Source organism: Oncorhynchus masou, chromosome 27, assembly GCF_036934945.1.
Source record: "Oncorhynchus masou masou isolate Uvic2021 chromosome 27, UVic_Omas_1.1, whole genome shotgun sequence".
In the NCBI taxonomy this organism is placed as follows: Eukaryota; Metazoa; Chordata; class Actinopteri; order Salmoniformes; family Salmonidae; genus Oncorhynchus; species Oncorhynchus masou.
This window is the reverse complement of record NC_088238.1, coordinates 63,052,537-63,071,924: the sequence shown is the minus strand read 5'-3', so window position 1 is coordinate 63,071,924 and position 19,388 is coordinate 63,052,537. Positions and strand designations below refer to the sequence as shown.

General features: G+C 46.3%; 1 protein-coding gene across 2 annotated transcripts in view; it reads left to right on the top strand.

Moving 5' to 3' along the window:
- Nucleotides 1-1,705: 1,705 nt before the first annotated feature.
- The window catches only part of tlr2 (toll-like receptor 2), a 38,097-nt gene continuing 20,414 nt past the window's right edge, over nucleotides 1,706-19,388 (top strand). For both annotated transcript variants that reach the window (XM_064940852.1, XM_064940851.1), the window contains exons 1-3: nucleotides 1,706-1,821; nucleotides 14,972-15,318; nucleotides 19,265-19,388. The exon at nucleotides 19,265-19,388 is cut by the window's right edge and continues 22 nt beyond it. In XM_064940852.1, the coding sequence (XP_064796924.1) occupies nucleotides 15,016-15,318; nucleotides 19,265-19,388 (427 nt within the window). In that variant the 5' untranslated portion in view covers nucleotides 1,706-1,821; nucleotides 14,972-15,015. The remainder of the gene's footprint in view (nucleotides 1,822-14,971; nucleotides 15,319-19,264) is intronic.

The window sequence follows — 19,388 nt, the reverse complement described above, 5'->3', positions numbered from 1 at the left end:
CTGAGGAGCCTCTGCTGGTAGACAGTCCTTTCCTGGTAGACAGTCCTCTGCTGGTAGACAGTCCTCTGCTGGTAGACAGTCCTCTGAGGAGCCTCTGCTGGTAGACAGTCCTCTGCTGGTAGACAGTCCTCTGCTGGTAGACAGTCCTCTGCTGGTAGACAGTCCTCTGCTGGTAGACAGTCCTCTGAGGAGCCTCTGCTGGTAGACAGTCCTCTGCTGGTAGACAGTCCTCTGCTGGTAGACAGTCCTCTGAGGAGCCTCTGCTGGTAGACAGTCCTTTGCTGGTAGACAGTCCTCTGCTGGTAGACAGTCCGTTGCTGGTAGACAGTCCTCTGCTGGTAGACAGTCCTCTGAGGAGCCTCTGCTGGTAGACAGTCCTCTGCTGGTAGACAGTCCTCTGCTGGTAGACAGTCCTCTGAGGAGCCTCTGCTGGTAGACAGTCCTCTGCTGGTAGACAGTCCTCTGAGGAGCCTCTGCTGGTAGACAGTCCTCTGAGGAGCCTCTGCTGGTAGACAGTCCTCTGCTGGTAGACAGTCCTCTGAGGAGCCTCTGCTGGTAGACAGTCCTCTGCTGGTAGACAGTCCTCTGAGGAGCCTCTGCTGGTAGACAGTCCTCTGAGGAGCCTCCGCTGGTAGACAGCGCATATATTTTGAAATAAAACATTTATATCCGCACACTGATGAATGTTCCTTTACTTTTATTGAGCCTGTTGGTTTAAACCAGAAGGTGTTTTATTGAGCCTGTTGGTTTAAACCAGAAGGTGTTTTATTGAGCCTGTTGGTTTAAACCAGAAGGTGTTTTATTGAGCCTGTTGGTTTAAACCAGGTGTTTTATTGAGCCTGTTGGTTTAAACCAGATCTTCGTCTGGCGTGTTGGTGTGTATCTTTTCTTTATTTCCAGAGTTGTTGTTTTTTTTACCCAGAATTACCTGCAAGTTAGTGGATGAGTGTAGGCCTACATTATGTTAGAAACACTCAGAGCATATCTTTTCACCTCTTTTTGGGTTGAAACATTTAGGTACAAGTTCCCTGTTTCAAGTTCCACAAACATGTCACTCACCGTGTATAAACACGATAAGGAGCAAAGCCCAAAGCCCATATGTTTGTATGTATGTATGTATGTGTGTGTGTGTGTGTGTGTGTGTGTGTGTGTGTGTGTGTGTGTGTGTGTGTGTGTGTGTGTGTGTGTGTGTGTGTGTGTGTGTGTGTGTGTGTGTGTGTGTGTGTGTGTAATGTATGTTATGTGTGTGTGTGTGTGTGTGTGTGTGTGTGTGTGTATGTAATGTATGTTATGTATGTATGTATGTATGTATGTATGTATGTATGTATGTATGTATGTATGTATGTATGTATGTATGTGTGTGTGTGTTTGTGTGTAAGGTTCCTTTTCCCAACCAATCAGAGTACACTAAACACAAGGATCTTGACTTAAAGGGGAAATGTGTGTGTGTGTGTGTGTGATGTAGTCTCATGATTAATCTCAGGATCTGGGATTTCATCCAAAATCTAGAGACTTCTCCTTTCACACACACACACACACACACACACACACACACACACACACACACACACACACACACACACACACACACACACACACACACACACACACACACACACACACACACACACACACACACACACCCACCCACCCACCAGTGGAACAGTAGGAAGCGATACTTTTTGCAGAACTGGTTTTACATAAACACACACAGTCCCCTGCCCATAAGCATGCTGTCTATCTCTATGTGTATCTGTTAATCTCCTGGTTCCATCGGGTCTCAGTGCAGAGCACCTTTAACAGAACACCCTGAGAGTCAAGGTAAAGTCATCCATCTGCTTGTGTCTGGTTTTGCTCCTGCTGTCTTGATTTGAAAACATCTTAAACCACAACATGTCTTTAGAAGAGCAAATATGACTGACCACCTCGATGCGGTCTGATGGAGCGCAAAAATATGAAATTGTGAGACTCAGAGCTAGAAAATTGTATATCGGCTTGATTCGGTCTGATGCATAAACATTTGAAATTGTGTTTTTTTTACGTTGTATAAAAGTAGAGACTCAGAGAAAATGGTATATTCAGACACGACAGTTGAGGAGCAATGGGAAAGTAATTCTGCTTGGACAGTTGATAAACTTGTAACAACATTTACATTACATTTAAGTCATTTAGCAGACGCTCTTATCCAGAGCGACTTACAAATTGGTGAATTCACCTTCTGACATCCAGTGGAACAGCCACTTTACAATAGTGCATCTAAATCATTTAAGGGGGGGGGTGAGAAGGATTACTTTATCCTATCCTAGGTATTCCTTGAAGAGGTGGGGTTTCAGGTGTCTCCGGAAGGTGGTGATTGACTCCGCTGTCCTGGCGTCGTGAGGGAGTTTGTTCCACCATTGGGGGGCCAGAGCAGCGAACAGTTTTGACTGGGCTGAGTGGGAACTGTACTTCCTCAGTGGTAGGGAGGCGAGCACGCCAGAGGTGGATGAACGCAGTGCCCTTGTTTGGGTGTAGGGCCTGATCAGAGCCTGGAGGTACTGCGATGCCGTTCCCCTCACAGCTCTGTAGGCAAGCACCATGGTCTTGTAGCGGATGCGAGCTTCAACTGGAAGCCAGTGGAGAGAGCGGAGGAGCGGGGTGACGTGAGAGAACTTGGGAAGGTTGAACACCAGACGGGCTGCGGCGTTCTGGATGAGTTGTAGGGGTTTAATGGCACAGGCAGGGAGCCCAGCCAACAGCGAGTTGCAGTAATCCAGACGGGAGATGACAAGTGCCTGGATTAGGACCTGCGCCGCTTCCTGTGTGAGGCAGGGTCGTACTCTGCGGATGTTGTAGAGCATGAACCTACAGGAACGGGCCACCGCCTTGATGTTAGTTGAGAACGACAGGGTGTTGTCCAGGATCACGCCAAGGTTCTTAGCGCTCTGGGAGGAGGACACAATGGAGTTGTCAACCGTGATGGCGAGATCATGGAACGGGCAGTCCTTCCCCGGGAGGAAGAGCAGCTCCGTCTTGCCGAGGTTCAGCTTGAGGTGGTGATCCGTCATCCACACTGATATGTCTGCCAGACATGCAGAGATGCGATTCGCCACCTGGTCATCAGAAGGGGGAAAGGAGAAGATTAATTGTGTGTCGTCTGCATAGCAATGATAGGAGAGACCATGTGAGGTTATGACAGAGCCAAGTGACTTGGTGTATAGCGAGAATAGGAGAGGGCCTAGAACAGAGCCCTGGGGGGCACCAGTGGTGAGAGCGCTTGGCGAGGAGACAGATTCTCGCCACGCCACCTGGTAGGAGCGACCTGTCAGGTAGGACGCAATCCAAGCGTGGGCCGCGCCGGAGATGCCCAACTCGGAGAGGGTGGAGAGGAGGATCTGATGGTTCACAGTATCGAAGGCAGCCGATAGGTCTAGAAGGATGAGAGCAGAGGAGAGAGAGTTAGCTTTTGCAGTGCGGAGCGCCTCCGTGATACAGAGAAGAGCAGTCTCAGTTGAATGACTAGTCTTGAAACCTGACTGATTTGGATCAAGAAGGTAATTCTGAGAGAGATAGCGGGAGAGCTGGCCAAGGACGGCACGTTCAAGAGTTTTGGAGAGAAAAGAAAGAAGGGATACTGGTCTGTAGTTGTTGACATCGGAGGGATCGAGTGTAGGTTTTTTCAGAAGGGGTGCAACTCTCGCTCTCTTGAAGACGGAAGGGACGTAGCCAGCGGTCAGGGATGAGTTGATGAGCGAGGTGAGGTAAGGGAGAAGGTCTCCGGAAATGGTCTGGAGAAGAGAGGAGGGGATAGGGTCAAGCGGGCAGGTTGTTGGGCAGCCGGCCGTCACAAGAAGCGAGATTTCATCTGGAGAGAGAGGGGAGAAAGAGGTCAGAGCACAGGGTAGGGCAGTGTGAGCAGAACCAGCGGTGTCGTTTGACTTAGCAAACGAGGATCGGATGTCGTCGACCTTCTTTTCAAAATGGTTGACGAAGTCATCTGCAGAGAGGGAGGAGGGGGGGAGGGGGAGGAGGATTCAGGAGGGAGGAGAAGGTGGCAAAGAGCTTCCTAGGGTTAGAGGCAGATGCTTGGAATTTAGAGTGGTAGAAAGTGGCTTTAGCAGCAGAGACAGAGGAGGAAAATGTAGAGAGGAGGGAGTGAAAGGATGCCAGGTCCGCAGGGAGGCGAGTTTTCCTCCATTTCCGCTCGGCTGCCCGGAGCACTGTTCTGTGAGCTCGCAATGAGTCGTCGAGCCACGGAGCGGGAGGGGAGGACCGAGCCGGCCTGGAGGATAGGGGACATAGAGAGTCAAAGGATGCAGAAAGGGAAGAGAGGAGGGTTGAGGAGGCAGAATCAGGAGATAGGTTGGAGAAGGTATGAGCAGAGGGAAGAGATGATAGGATGGAAGAGGAGAGAGTAGCGGGGAGAGAGAGCGAAGGTTGGGACGGCGCGATACCATCCGAGTAGGGGCAGTGTGGGAAGTGTTGGATGAGAGCGAGAGGGAAAAGGATACAAGGTAGTGGTCGGAGACTTGGAGGGGAGTTGCAATGAGGTTAGTGGAAGAACAGCATCTAGTAAAGATGAGGTCGAGCGTATTGCCTGCCTTGTGAGTGGGGGGAGGTGAGAGGGTGAGGTCAAAAGAGGAGAGGAGTGGAAAGAAGGAGGCAGAGAGGAATGAGTCAAAGGTAGACGTGGGGAGGTTAAAGTCGCCCAGGACTGTGAGAGGTGAGCCGTCCTCAGGAAAGGAGCTTATCAAGGCATCAAGCTCATTGATGAACTCTCCGAGGGAACCTGGAGGGCGATAAATGATAAGGATGTTAAGCTTGAAAGGGCTGGTAACTGTGACAGCATGGAATTCAAAGGAGGCGATAGACAGATGGGTAAGGGGAGAAAGAGAGAATGACCACTTGGGAGAGATGAGGATCCCGGTGCCACCACCCCGCTGACCAGAAGCTCTCGGGTGTGCGAGAACACGTGGGCGGACGAAGAGAGAGCAGTAGGAGTAGCAGTGTTATCTGTGGTGATCCATGTTTCCGTCAGTGCCAAGAAGTCGAGGGACTGGAGGGAGGCATAGGCTGAGATGAACTCTGCCTTGTTGGCCGCAGATCGGCAGTTCCAGAGGCTACCGGAGACCTGGAACTCCACGTGGGTCGTGCGCGCTGGGACCACCAGATTAGGGTGGCCGCGGCCACGCGGTGTGGAGCGTTTGTATGGTCTGTGCAGAGAGGAGAGAACAGGGATAGATAGACACATAGTTGACAGGCTACAGAAGAGGCTACGCTAATGCAAAGGAGATTGGAATGACAAGTGGACTACACGTCTCGAATGTTCAGAAAGTTAAGCTTACGTAGCAAGAATCTTATTGACTAAAATGATTGAAATGATACAGTACTGCTGGAGTAGGCTAGCTGGCAGTGGCTGCGTTGTTGACTTTGTAGGCTAGCTGGCAGTGGCTGCGTTGTTGACACTACACTAATCAAGTCGTTCCGTCGAGTGTAATAGTTTCTACAGTGCTGCTATTCGGGGGCTAGCTGGCTAGCTAGCAGTGTTGATTATGTTACGTTACGTTAAAAGAACGACAATAGCTGGCTAGCTAACCTAGAAAATCGCTCTAGACTACACAATTGTCTTAGATACAAAGACGGCTATGTAGCTAGCTAGCTACGATCAAACAAATCAAACCGTTGTACTGTAATGAAGTGAAATGAAAATGTGATACTACCTGTGGAGCGAAGCGGAATGTTGACCGGGTTGTTGAAGTTCAATTCGGTAGACGTTGGCTAGCTGTTGGCTAGCTAGCTAGCAGTATCTCCTACGTTAAGGACGACAAATAGCTGGCTAGCTAACCTCGGTAAATTAAGATAATCACTCTAAGTCTACACACTCTAAACTACACAATTATCTTGGATACGAAGACAGCAAAGACAACTATGTAGCTAGCTAACACTACACTAATCGAGTCGTTCAGTTGAGTGTAATAGTTTCTACAGTGCTAGTAGACGGTGGACGTTAGCTAGCTGCTGGGCAGATAGCAGTGTAGACTACGTTAGGACGACGAAATACGATAATTACGCAATTATCTTTGATACAAAGACGGCTATGTAGCTAGCTAAGAAGAAATTGCTAAGATTAGACAAATCAAACCGTTGTACTATAATGAAATGTAATGAAAATGTAATGAAAAGTTATACTACCTGCGGACCGAAGTGTAGATTTGACCGCTCGCTCCAACCCGGAACCGGAAATGACCCATTAACAAAGATTAAGACTAAAAGCGGAGAAAGTAGTAGCCTACAATAATGAAAAACACCAGGTGAAATAACACTTTATCTAGTCCTTGACCTTTCTCCTAATCTGACGTTGGTGCGGGTCATGTTGTTCTTCACATACCGTCTCTGGTATGTGAAAAAGCTAACTATGTTCAATGAAAACTAAGTTGATTTGTCACGTGAACAGGATACAGAAGCTGTAAACGGTACAGTCAAACGTCTACTTGCATATTTGCAAATATAAATAAAATATAGAAAGTGCCCGGATAAAATTATTTTACAAATATTTTACAATTATTAGACGATTCTTACCCAGACACACTTGTCTAAATTGATGGGTCATGAGAAATAACTTCTATAACCCCCCCCCCCCCACCCACAGCTACATCTAGCTAAGGGGGTGGGTCACTACTGTCTAGACATGTACACATGTTCATGAAATACAATAGATGGCCGTAATCACCCCCTAGACACACCTGGCTAACTTGATGGGTCATGTAATCACCCCCCAGACACACCTGGCTAACTTGATGGGTCATGTAGTCACCTCCAGACACACCTGGCTAACTTGATGGGTCATGTAATCACCCCCTAGACACACCTGGCTAACTTGATGGGTCATATAATCACCCCCCAGACACACCTGGCTAACTTGATGGGTCATGTAATCACCCACCAGACACACCTGGCTAACTTGATGGGTCATGTAGTCACCTCCAGACACACCTGGCTAACTTGATGGGTCATGTAGTCACCCCCAGACACACCTGGCTAACTTGATGGGTCATGTAATCACCCCCAGACACACCTGGCTAACTTGATGGGTCATGTAGTCACCTCCAGACACACCTGGCTAACTTGATGGGTCATGTAGTCATCTGGCGAAGTGGAGTCTTTTGTTTAAACATGCTAGCTAACTAGCTAAACAATTAACCATAATTACAACCCATACAATTAAAAAGCTAAAGCTAACTATGTTCAATGTTAGCTAGCTAACATTAGGCTAATAACTAGCAATACAAATGGCTCTGAGATACAAACAATATTACTACACAGATTATACACGTAACGTTAGCTAATGAGCCAGCAAGCTAACGTTTGCTAGCTAGCTAACAGTACGCTTTAACTTGCAATGAAAATGTTTAAACGTATAATATTCTGAAAATGTAGCTAAACTTTTTAATCCGTTTACTTGGATGAACACTTCACGACAGACTGGAACCCTTCCCGTGTTGTTTCTGATTTGTGTTCGTAGCTACAGCTTGTTTGACCCGTTGTGTCAAGTCACTACGGAAAGTGGGTCCGTCACAACTTCTTCCAAACTTATTTTTTTGTCGATTGAAACTGTTAAATTATTGCAACACTTTTTTTTTCAGTTCTCCATGGATATAACGTGGTCTTTCCAAAAGAAAACTGCGTCAGCAAGGATGATCTACACATACTGAGCAGCTCATGTTACAGATAGAAACATGTCCAGCCCACCCATTATCTCAGCCAATCATGGCTAGCGGGAAGGTTCCTGCCTTTTTCCGTGGCTAAACCAACTAGGCTCGTAATTTAAACAATTGTATAGGTATTTACAGATGTAATATAAGTGTATTTTTAAGGCACAGGAACATTCCAGAAGGCATTTAAGCCCCAAAACACATTTTGATACAAAAGTTTAATTTGTGAAGTAGTGAAGTAGTTACGTGTGACATCCACCTAGCTTCCTGAAACAGATCACACTTTATTTGGTTAGTCCATCTATGATCTACAGATGTTCTTACTATCAACAAACTCTGTTGGTAAGCAACTGCTTGCTAAGGTTAAGGTTAGGGTTAAGGGTTAAGGGTTAAGTTAAGGGTTAGGATAAGGGTTAAGGTTAAGGCTAGAGTTAGGGGTAGTAGATAGTTGAAATGTCACTGATAGTCTGTAGAGAATCTACAGATGGACTATCCAAAAATGAAGTGTTACTGAACAAATGTTTTCTGTTGAAAAACTGTTTGCACATCTAAACCACATTGCTTCCTTAGATATACACATATTAGTTTCTGTTCAAAACTATATAATCTGTTTTAACTATGTGTGTCGTTACGTAACCAACCAACCAACAATCGTCGCTCAACAGAAAAGGGAACTAACAAATGAGCCACTGACAACCCGAACGAAACAGGTGGAGTTTTTAATAGGGGTTCAGAAAGTGGGTGCCTAGTGACTGGCTGGGTACCCTCGATTAGGGTCTTCAACACCCCCCATGAACAGCCACTAAATTTGACTGATAAACAAACTAAAAGAAAACCCAACTTAGATTAGGAAGTGAAAATAAATGTTGAGCAACCCAAACAGGGAGACACAAAATAAAAGGCTTTGTACGGACAAACTTAAAGAGGGACGGCAAACCAGCTCTTTCAACATCTATCATTCAAACTGGAGCATCGGCTATGCTGCTCTTAAAGGGGAACCGCACTGCTGATTTTGCCTCATTTGTTTGTCTTGCTCCTCAAGAAATTCTGTCGGCCATGACAGAAGCCAAACGGGAGTTGGCTTGGGGGTGTGGTTTTTTGGGGGGTGTTTTCTTGGGTGTGTCCTTGCCACCACCGAGACACACCCATCTGTAAGAACCTTGGTCGCAACTGTTTCCTCCCCACTCAATCACAACAAACAAACCTCCTGTTACCCTGACGACGTAGAATGAACAACAAACAAACCTCCTGCAGGTTGAGTTCAATAACTACAGGCAGAGGAAGGATGAGATGCCAGAGGAAGTGTTTAATTAATAGGTCAGAGGTCGACAGAGTCATATGAGAAGAATGCAATTGCTGAATTTATGTAGATATTCTAAACTAAGTGTTTTCATAACTTTCACATGTATTAACAGGTCAGAATGGTTACCGTCAGTTACCTGGTTGGAACGGGCATTTCCCCATGTTTCAGTTACCTGGCATTTCCCCATGTTTCAGTTACCTGGCATTTCCGCATGTTTCAGTTACCTGGCTGGAACTGGCATTTCCACATGTTTCAGTTACCTGGCATTTCCCCATGTTTCAGTTACCTGGTTGGAACGGGCATTTCCCCATGTTTCAGTTACCTGGTTGGAACGGGCATTTCCCCATGTTTCAGTTACCTGGTTGGAACTGGCATTTCCCCATGTTTCAGTTACCTGGTTGGAACGGGCATTTCCCCATGTTTCAGTTACCTGGTTGGAACGGGCATTTCCCCATGTTTCAGTTACCTGGTTGGAACTGGCATTTCCCCATGTTTCAGTTACCTGGTTGGAACTGGCATTTCCCCATGTTTCAGTTACCTGGTTGGAACGGGCATTTCCCCATGTTTCAGTTACCTGGTTGGAACAGGCATTTCCCCATGTTTCAGTTACCTGGTTGGAACGGGCATTTCCCCATGTTTCAGTTACCTGGTTGGAACGGGCATTTCCCCATGTTTCAGTTACCTGGTTGGAACTGGCATTTCCCCATGTTTCAGTTACCTGGTTGGAACTGGCATTTCCCCATGTTTCAGTTACCTGGTTGGAACGGGCATTTCCCCATGTTTCAGTTACCTGGTTGGAACGGGCATTTCCCCATGTTTCAGTTACCTGGTTGGAACTGGCATTTCCCCATGTTTCAGTTACCTGGCTGGAACTGGCATTTCCCCATGTTTCAGTTACCTGGTTGGAACTGGCATTTCCCCATGTTTCAGTTACCTGGCATTTCCCCATGTTTCAGTTACCTGGTTGGAACGGGCATTTCCCCATGTTTCAGTTACCTGGTTGGAACGGGCATTTCCCCATGTTTCAGTTACCTGGCATTTCCCCATGCTTCAGTTACCTGATTGGAACTGGCATTTCCCCATGTTTCAGTTACCTGGCTGGAACTGGCATTTCCCCATGTTTCAGTTACCTGGTTGGAACGGGCATTTCCCCATGTTTCAGTTACCTGGTTGGATGGGCATTTCCCCATGTTTCAGTTACCTGGTTGGAACGGGCATTTCCCCATGTTTCAGTTACCTGGCATTTCCCCATGTTTCAGTTACCTGGCTGGAACTGGCATTTCCCCATGTTTCAGTTACCTGGCATTTCCCCATGTTTCAGTTACCTGGCATTTCCCCATGTTTCAGTTACCTGGCATTTCCCCATGTTTCAGTTACCTGGCATTTCCCCATGTTTCAGTTACCTGGCTGGAACTGGCATTTCCCCATGTTTCAGTTACCTGGCACTTCCCATGTTTCAGTTACCTGGCTGGAACTGGCATTTCCCCATGTTTCAGTTACCTGGCATTTCCCATGTTTCAGTTACCTGGCTGGAACTGGCATTTCCCCATGTTTCAGTTACCTGGCATTTCCCATGTTTCAGTTACCTGGCTGGAACTGGCCTTTCCCCATGTTTCAGTTACCTGGTTGGAACTGGCATTTCACCATGTTTCAGTTACCTGGCTGGAACTGGCATTTCCCCATGTTTCAGTTACCTGGCATTTCCCCATGTTTCAGTTACCTGGCATTTCCCCATGTTTCAGTTACCTGATTGGAACTGGCATTTCACCATGTTTCAGTTACCTGGCTGGAACTGGCATTTCCCCATGTTTCAGTTACCTGGCATTTCCCCATGTTTCAGTTACCTGGCATTTCCCCATGCTTCAGTTACCTGGCTGGAACTGGCATTTCCCCATGTTTCAGTTACCTGATTGGAACTGGCATTTCCCCATGTTTCAGTTACCTGGCTGGAACTGGCATTTCCCCATGTTTCAGTTACCTGGCTGGAACTGGCATTTCCCCATGTTTCAGTTACCTGGCATTTCCCCATGTTTCAGTTACCTGGCATTTCCCCATGTTTCAGTTACCTGATTGGAACGGGCATTTCCCCATGTTTCAGTTACCTGGCATTTCCCCATGTTTCAGTTACCTGGCTGGAACTGGCATTTCCCCATGTTTCAGTTACCTGGCATTTCCCCATGTTTCAGTTACCTGGCATTTCCCCATGTTTCAGTTACCTGGCATTTCCCCATGTTTCAGTTACCTGGCATTTCCCCATGTTTCAGTTACCTGGCTGGAACTGGCATTTCCCCATGTTTCAGTTACCTGGCATTTCCCATGTTTCAGTTACCTGGCTGGAACGGGCATTTCCCCATGTTTCAGTTACCTGGCATTTCCCATGTTTCAGTTACCTGGCTGGAACTGGCCTTTCCCCATGTTTCAGTTACCTGGTTGGAACTGGCATTTCACCATGTTTCAGTTACCTGGCTGGAACTGGCATTTCCCCATGTTTCAGTTACCTGGCATTTCCCCATGTTTCAGTTACCTGGCATTTCCCCATGTTTCAGTTACCTGGCATTTCCCCATGTTTCAGTTACCTGATTGGAACTGGCATTTCCCCATGTTTCAGTTACCTGGCTGGAACTGGCATTTCCCCATGTTTCAGTTACCTGGCATTTCCCCATGTTTCAGTTACCTGGCATTTCCCCATGTTTCAGTTACCTGGCATTTCCCCATGTTTCAGTTACCTGATTGGAACGGGCATTTCCCCATGTTTCAGTTACCTGGCATTTCCCCATGTTTCAGTTACCTGGCTGGAACTGGCATTTCCCCATGTTTCAGTTACCTGGCATTTCCCCATGTTTCAGTTACCTGGCATTTCCCCATGTTTCAGTTACCTGGCATTTCCCCATGTTTCAGTTACCTGGCTGGAACTGGCATTTCCCCATGTTTCAGTTACCTGGCATTTCCCCATGTTTCAGTTACTGGCATTTCCCCATGTTTCAGTTACCATTTCCCCATGTTTCAGTTACCTGGCATTTCCCCATGTTTCAGTTACCTGGCTGGCATTTCCCCATGTTTCAGTTACCTTGCATTTCCCCATGTTTCAGTTACCTGGCTGGAACTGGCATTTCCCCATGTTTCAGTTACCTGGCATTTCCCCATGTTTCAGTTACCTGGCATTTCCCCATGTTTCAGTTACCTGGCATTTCCCCATGTTTCAGTTACCTGGCATTTCCCATGTTTCAGTTACCTGGCTGGAACTGGCATTTCCCCATGTTTCAGTTACCTGGCATTTCACCATGTTTCAGTTACCTGGCTGGAACTGGCATTTCCCCATATTTCAGTTACCTGGCATTTCCCCATGTTTCAGTTACCTGGCATTTCCCCATGTTTCAGTTACCTGATTGGAACTGGCATTTCACCATGTTTCAGTTACCTGGTTGGAACTGGCATTTCCCCATGTTTCAGTTACCTGATTGGAACTGGCATTTCACCATGTTTCAGTTACCTGGCTGGAACTGGCATTTCCCCATGTTTCAGTTACCTGGCATTTCCCCATGTTTCAGTTACCTGGCATTTCCCCATGCTTCAGTTACCTGGCTGGAACTGGCATTTCCCCATGTTTCAGTTACCTGGCATTTCCCCATGTTTCAGTTACCTGGCATTTCCCCATGTTTCAGTTACCTGGCATTTCCCCATGTTTCAGTTACCTGATTGGAACGGGCATTTCCCCATGTTTCAGTTACCTGGCTGGAACTGGCATTTCCCCATGTTTCAGTTACCTGGCTGGAACTGGCATTTCCCCATGTTTCAGTTACCTGGCATTTCCCCATGTTTCAGTTACCTGGCATTTCCCCATGTTTCAGTTACCTGGCTGGAACTGGCATTTCCCCATGTTTCAGTTACCTGGTTGGAACTGGCATTTCCCCATGTTTCAGTTACCTGGTTGGAACTGGCATTTCCCCATGTTTCAGTTACCTGGTTGGAACTGGCATTTCCCCATGTTTCAGTTACCTGGTTGGAACGGGCATTTCCCCATGTTTCAGTTACCTGGTTGGAACGGGCATTTCCCCATGTTTCAGTTACCTGGTTGGAACGGGCATTTCCCCATGTTTCAGTTACCTGGTTGGAACTGGCATTTCCCCATGTTTCAGTTACCTGGTTGGAACTGGCATTTCCCCATGTTTCAGTTACCTGGTTGGAACTGGCATTTCCCCATGTTTCAGTTACCTGGTTGGAACGGGCATTTCCCCATGCTTCAGTTACCTGGCTGGAACTGGCATTTCCCCATGTTTCAGTTACCTGGTTGGAACGGGCATTTCCCCATGTTTCAGTTACCTGGTTGGAACGGGCATTTCCCCATGTTTCAGTTACCTGGCATTTCCCCATGTTTCAGTTACCTGGCATTTCCCCATGTTTCAGTTACCTGGCATTTCCCCATGTTTCAGTTACCTGGTTGGAACTGGCATTTCCCCATGTTTCAGTTACCTGGTTGGAACTGGCATTTCCCCATGTTTCAGTTACCTGGCATTTCCCCATGTTTCAGTTACCTGGCATTTCCCCATGTTCCAGTTACCTGGCTGGAACTGGCATTTCCCCATGTTTCAGTTACCTGGTTGGAACTGGCATTTCCCCATGTTTCAGTTACCTGGTTGGAACGGGCATTTCCCCATGTTTCAGTTACCTGGTTGGAACTGGCATTTCCCCATGTTTCAGTTACCTGGTTGGAACGGGCATTTCCCCATGTTTCAGTTACCTGGTTGGAACGGGCATTTCCCCATGTTTCAGTTACCTGGCTGGAACTGGCATTTCCCCATGTTTCAGTTACCTGGCTGGAACTGGCATTTCCCCATGTTTCAGTTACCTGGCTGGAACTGGCATTTCCCCATGTTTCAGTTACCTGGTTGGAACGGGCATTTCCCCATGTTTCAGTTACCTGGCTGGAACTGGCATTTCCCCATGTTTCAGTTACCTGGCATTTCCCCATGTTTCAGTTACCTGGCATTTCCCCATGTTTCAGTTACCTGGCTGGAACTGGCATTTCCCCATGTTTCAGTTACCTGGCTGGAACTGGCATTTCCCCATGTTTCAGTTACCTGGCTGGAACTGGCATTTCCCCATGTTTCAGTTACCTGGTTGGAACGGGCATTTCCCCATGTTTCAGTTACCTGGCTGGAACTGGCATTTCCCCATGTTTCAGTTACCTGGCATTTCCCCATGTTTCAGTTACCTGGCATTTCCCCATGTTTCAGTTACCTGGCATTTCCCCATGTTTCAGTTACCTGGCTGGAACTGGCATTTCCCCATGTTTCAGTTACCTGGTTGGAACGGGCATTTCCCCATGTTTCAGTTACCTGGCTGGACTGTCACTCAGTCTTCCAGAAAGCAACACTTATGCAGTTCTATTACGCGATATATTCTACTACGTGATATCTTTCAAAAAATATGCGTTAGACAGGATTATCTACACATACTGACCAGCTCAAATAGACAGAAGCGTACTATATGGCAGACCAATCAGAACTCATTTCTTGGCATGTCCAGCCCACTCATTATCTCAGCCAATCACGGCTAGCGGGAAGGTTGCTTCCCTTTTTCTGTGGCTAAACCAACTGGGCTCGTAATTTAACAATTATATTCGTATTTACAGATGGCATACACGATTGTTATCAAGGCACATGAAAGCTCACATGTTCCAGAAGGCATTTCCTCCCTCAAAAAACACAGTTTGATTTAAAAAAAAAAAGTTTATGTTGAAATGGTCCCTGGTCAAAAGTAGTGCACTACGACTGTCTATGGAATATGGTGTCATTTGGAATGCAGTCTGAATGACTTCAGCTGTTCATTTTACACTTTAAAATGTCTGAAACGATCGGGTGTAAGATGGTTTGATTTAATTTGATTGAGGACACTAACACCTATGAGTATAGATGGAAAGTACAGACATCTTCTTACACAATCTCTCTATATCTTTCTCTTTCTCTCTCTCCTTCAGTCTCTCTCTTCCTGTCTTTTTCTCTCTTTCCTTTCTTTTTCAGAATGGGATCTCTGGCCATGCTGGTCCTCCTCTTCTTCTCTCAGGGTCAAAGTTCAACCCCAGAGGTCGAGAAGAGGGCAACGTGTGATCAATGTGACGAGCGTCTCTTCTGCAACTGCTCCTCCCGGAACTACCGACACGTTCCCACGGTAACCGTCACCGAGGTCGTAACCCTCGACCTCTCCTTCAACGACATCACCTCGGTTGCTGAGGACGATCTGAGAGAGTACACGTGGTTACGAACCCTTGATCTCCGTAGCAACAGGATCCAGAGTATCCACGAATGGGCCTTCCACCTTCTGCAGGTAACCCATAGAGTTATATAAACGGCACATTTCCTGCATGTGGGGCGGCAGGGTAGCCTAGTGGTTAGAGCGTTGGACTAATAACCGGAAGGTTCAAACCCCCGAGCTGACAAGGTACAAATCTGTCGTTCTGCCCCTGAACAGGCAGTTAACCCACTGTTCCTAAGCCGTCATTGAAAATAAGAATTTGTTCTTAACTGACTTGCCTAGTAAAATAAATCAAATTTCCTGCATGTAACACATAGAGTTATATAGAGGGAACACCTCCTGCATTTAACACATAGAGTTATATAGAGGGCACTCCCAGTGCAGGTAACATATAGAGTTATGTAGAGGGAACACCTCCTGCATTTAACGCATAGAGTTATATAGAGGGAACACCTCCTGCATTTAACACATAGAGTTATATAGAGGGAACACCTCCTGCATTTAACACATAGAGTTATATAGAGGGAACATCAAGCTCTTTGTTTATTTGGATCGACCTTAGCTTTTGCAGAAGTGGCAGTTACTTTTCCTGGGGTCCACAAAGAACACAAAACATGACAATTAACAGAACACAAGGAAGGTAATGTGTGTGTTAGAGTGTGTCTGTGTGGTGTGCCTGTGTGTGTCCCTGCTGTTCAATGAGTTGTTTTGTTAAGGTTATTTTGCTGTTTGCTTGAATAACTTGAGATGGAAGGGAGTTCCATGCGATCATGGCTCTGTATAAAACTGTGCATTGCCATGAATTTGTTTTGGACTGTGTAGAGACCCCTGGTGATATGTCTTGTAGGGTATGTATGGGTGTCTGAAGAGACCCCTGGTGACATGTCTTGTAGGGTATGTATGGGTGTCTGAAGAGACCCCTGGTGACATGTCTTGTAGGGTATGTATTGGTGTCTGAAGAGACCCCTGGTGACATGTCTTGTAGGGTATGTATTGGTGTCTGAAGATACCCCTGGTGACATGTCTTGTGGGATGTGTATGGATGTCTGAAGAGACCCCTGGTGACATGTCTTGTGGGGCGTGTATGGGTGTCTGAAGAGACCCCTGGTGACATGTCTTGTGGGGTGTGTATGGGTGTCTGAAGAGACCCCTGGTGACATGTCTTGTGGGGTGTGTATGGGTGTCTGAGCTTAATGTTATTTGATTATACAGACAATATGGAATTTTTGTCACAGTAATATTTCTCATAAAAACAAGAAGAGAAGTAGTTAATCTGTTGTCAACCCTCAACCAGGAAAGACTGGCATCCATGTTGTTGATGTTAGTTCTTTATGTGCCGTTAAGGGTGAGGCGTGCTGCTCTGTTTGGGACCAGATGCAGTTTTGCTAGAACTTTCTTTGCTGCACCTGACTATATTACTGGACAGTTATCAAGATGAGACGAGATCAGACGAGACGAGATGAGACAAGATGAGAAGAGATGAGACGAGATGAGAAGAGATGAGACGAGATGAGACGAGATGAGATCAGAGCCTGAACTACTAGTACAGCTGATTTTTATTTTTATGCTTAAAAACATGCAGAATGTATTTTTTATAACAGAAATACCTCTCCCTCATCTTCACAACAACTTTGTCAATATGACTTAACCATGATAATAGACCACTCGATGTTACTCCTAGGAGTTTAGCTTTCTCAACTTGCTCAATTCATGGACAACTCCATTGGAGGTTTCGGTGTTAAATAATGTTTTTTAACCAAATACCATACTTTTAGTTTTAGCTGTATTCAAGACCAGTTTATTATCGATCACCCATTCTGAAACTGACTGTAACTCCTTTTGAATTTCCGGCATTGGGAGCTGACATGTAAAAGTGGAGAATCATCCACACACATAGTCATTTTAGCTTTGTGTAATACCAGTGGGAAATCATCTGTAAATATAGAGAAGAGTAACTGCCTAAGACGATTGCCCTGAGGAACACCGGACGGTACATATCTGATGTTAGAGAAGCTTCCATTGAAGAACACTCTCTGGGTTATTTTGGATGGATAACTCTCCAATCATCATTAATGTTTTCAATAAGAATTTATGATCAATAACGTGACACTACAACATTCTATAACAGCCATGTTAGCACCCCAATAACATGACACTACAACATTCTATAACAGCCATGTTAGATCCCCAATAACATGACACTACAACATTCTATAACAGCCATGTTAGAACCCCAATAACATGACACTACAACATTCTATAACAGCCATGTTAGAACCCCAATAACATGACACTACAACATTCTATAACAGCCATGTTAGAACCCCAATAACATGACACTACAACATTCTATAACAGCCATGTTAGAACCCCAATAACATGACACTACAACATTCTATAACAGCAGCCATGTTAGAACCCCAATAACATGACACTACAACATTCTATAACAGCCATGTTAGAACCCCAATAACATGACACTACAACATTCTATAACAGCCATGTTAGAACCCCAATAACATGACACTACAACATTCTATAACAGCCATGTTTGAACCCCAATAACATGACACTACAACATTCTAGAACAGCAATAACATGACACTACAACATTATATAACAGCCATGTTAGAACCCCAATAACATGACACTACAACATTCTAGAACAGCCATGTTAGAACCCCATTAACATGACACTGCAACATTCTATAACAACCATGTTAACTCTTCATTAACATAACATGGGGAATATTTAAATAATACTATGTAACCATATTCAACATTCTAAAAGGTGTCCGAACTCTCTAAATACTTGGCTCTGATCCACTGGAGCTCTCTAGCCCATCTCCATGAGGTGACCTCTGATCCACTGGAGCTCTCTAGCCCATCTCCATGAGGTGACCTCTGATCCATTGTAAAGAGAGAAGAAGAGCTCTCTAGCCCATCTCCATGAGGTGACCTCTGATCCATTGTAAAGAGAGAAGAGGAGCTCTCCAGCACATCTCCATGAGGTGACCTCTGATCCATTGTGAGGAGAGAAGAAGAGCTCTCTAGCCCATCTCCATGAGGTGACCTCTGATCCATTGTAAAGAGAGAAGAAGAGCTCTCTAGCCCATCTCCATGAGGTGACCTCTGATCCATTGTGAGGAGAGAAGAAGAGCCCTCTAGCCCATCTCCATGAGGTGACCTCTGATCCATTGTGAGGAGAGAAGAAGAGCTCTCTAGCCCATCTCCATGAGGTGACCTCTGACCCATTGTAAAGAGAGGAGAGGAGCTCTCTAGCCCATCTCCATGAGGTGACCTCTGATCCATAGTGAGGAGAGAAGAAGAGCTTTCTAGCCCATCACCATGAGGTGACCTCTGATCCATTGTGAGGAGAGAAGAGGAGCTCTCTAGCCCATCTCCATGAGGTGACGTCTGACCCATTGTAAAGAGAGAAGAAGAGCTCTCTAAACCATCTCCATGAGGTGACCTCTGACCCATTGTGAGGAGAGAAGAAGAGCTCTCTAGCCCATCTCCATGAGGTGACCTCTGATCCATTGTAAAGAGAGAAGAGGAGCTCTCTAGCCCATCTCCATGAGGTGACCTCCGATCCATTGTGAGGAGAGAAGAAGAGCTCTCTAGCCCATCTCCATGAGGTGACCTCGGATCCATTGTGAGGAGAGAAGAAGAGCTCTCTAGCCCATCTCCATGAGGTGACCTCTGATCCATTGTGAGGAGAGAAGAAGAGCTCTCTAGCCCATCTCCATGAGGTGACCTCTGATCCATTGTGAGGAGAGAAGAAGAGCTCTCTAGCCCATCTCCACATACTGTATCTAGCCACAAACAGGCCTGCCCTCATAAAAGCCTTGTTTCTGCTCTCATAACAGCCTTGTTTCTGCCTACTGCTACAGGGCCTGGAGTCTCTGCCCTCCTAACAGCCTTGTTTCTGCCTACTGCTACAGGGCCTGGAGTCTCTGCCCTCCTAACAGCCTTGTTTCTGCTCTCATAACAGCCTTGTTTCTGCCTACTGCTACAGGGCCTGGAGTCTCTGGACATGTCTTATAACCAGCTGGCTGCTCTGAATCCGGCCTGGTTCTCCAAGCTCCCCTCCCTACAACACCTCAACCTGCTGGGCAGCTGTTACAGGACCCTCGGTCCTG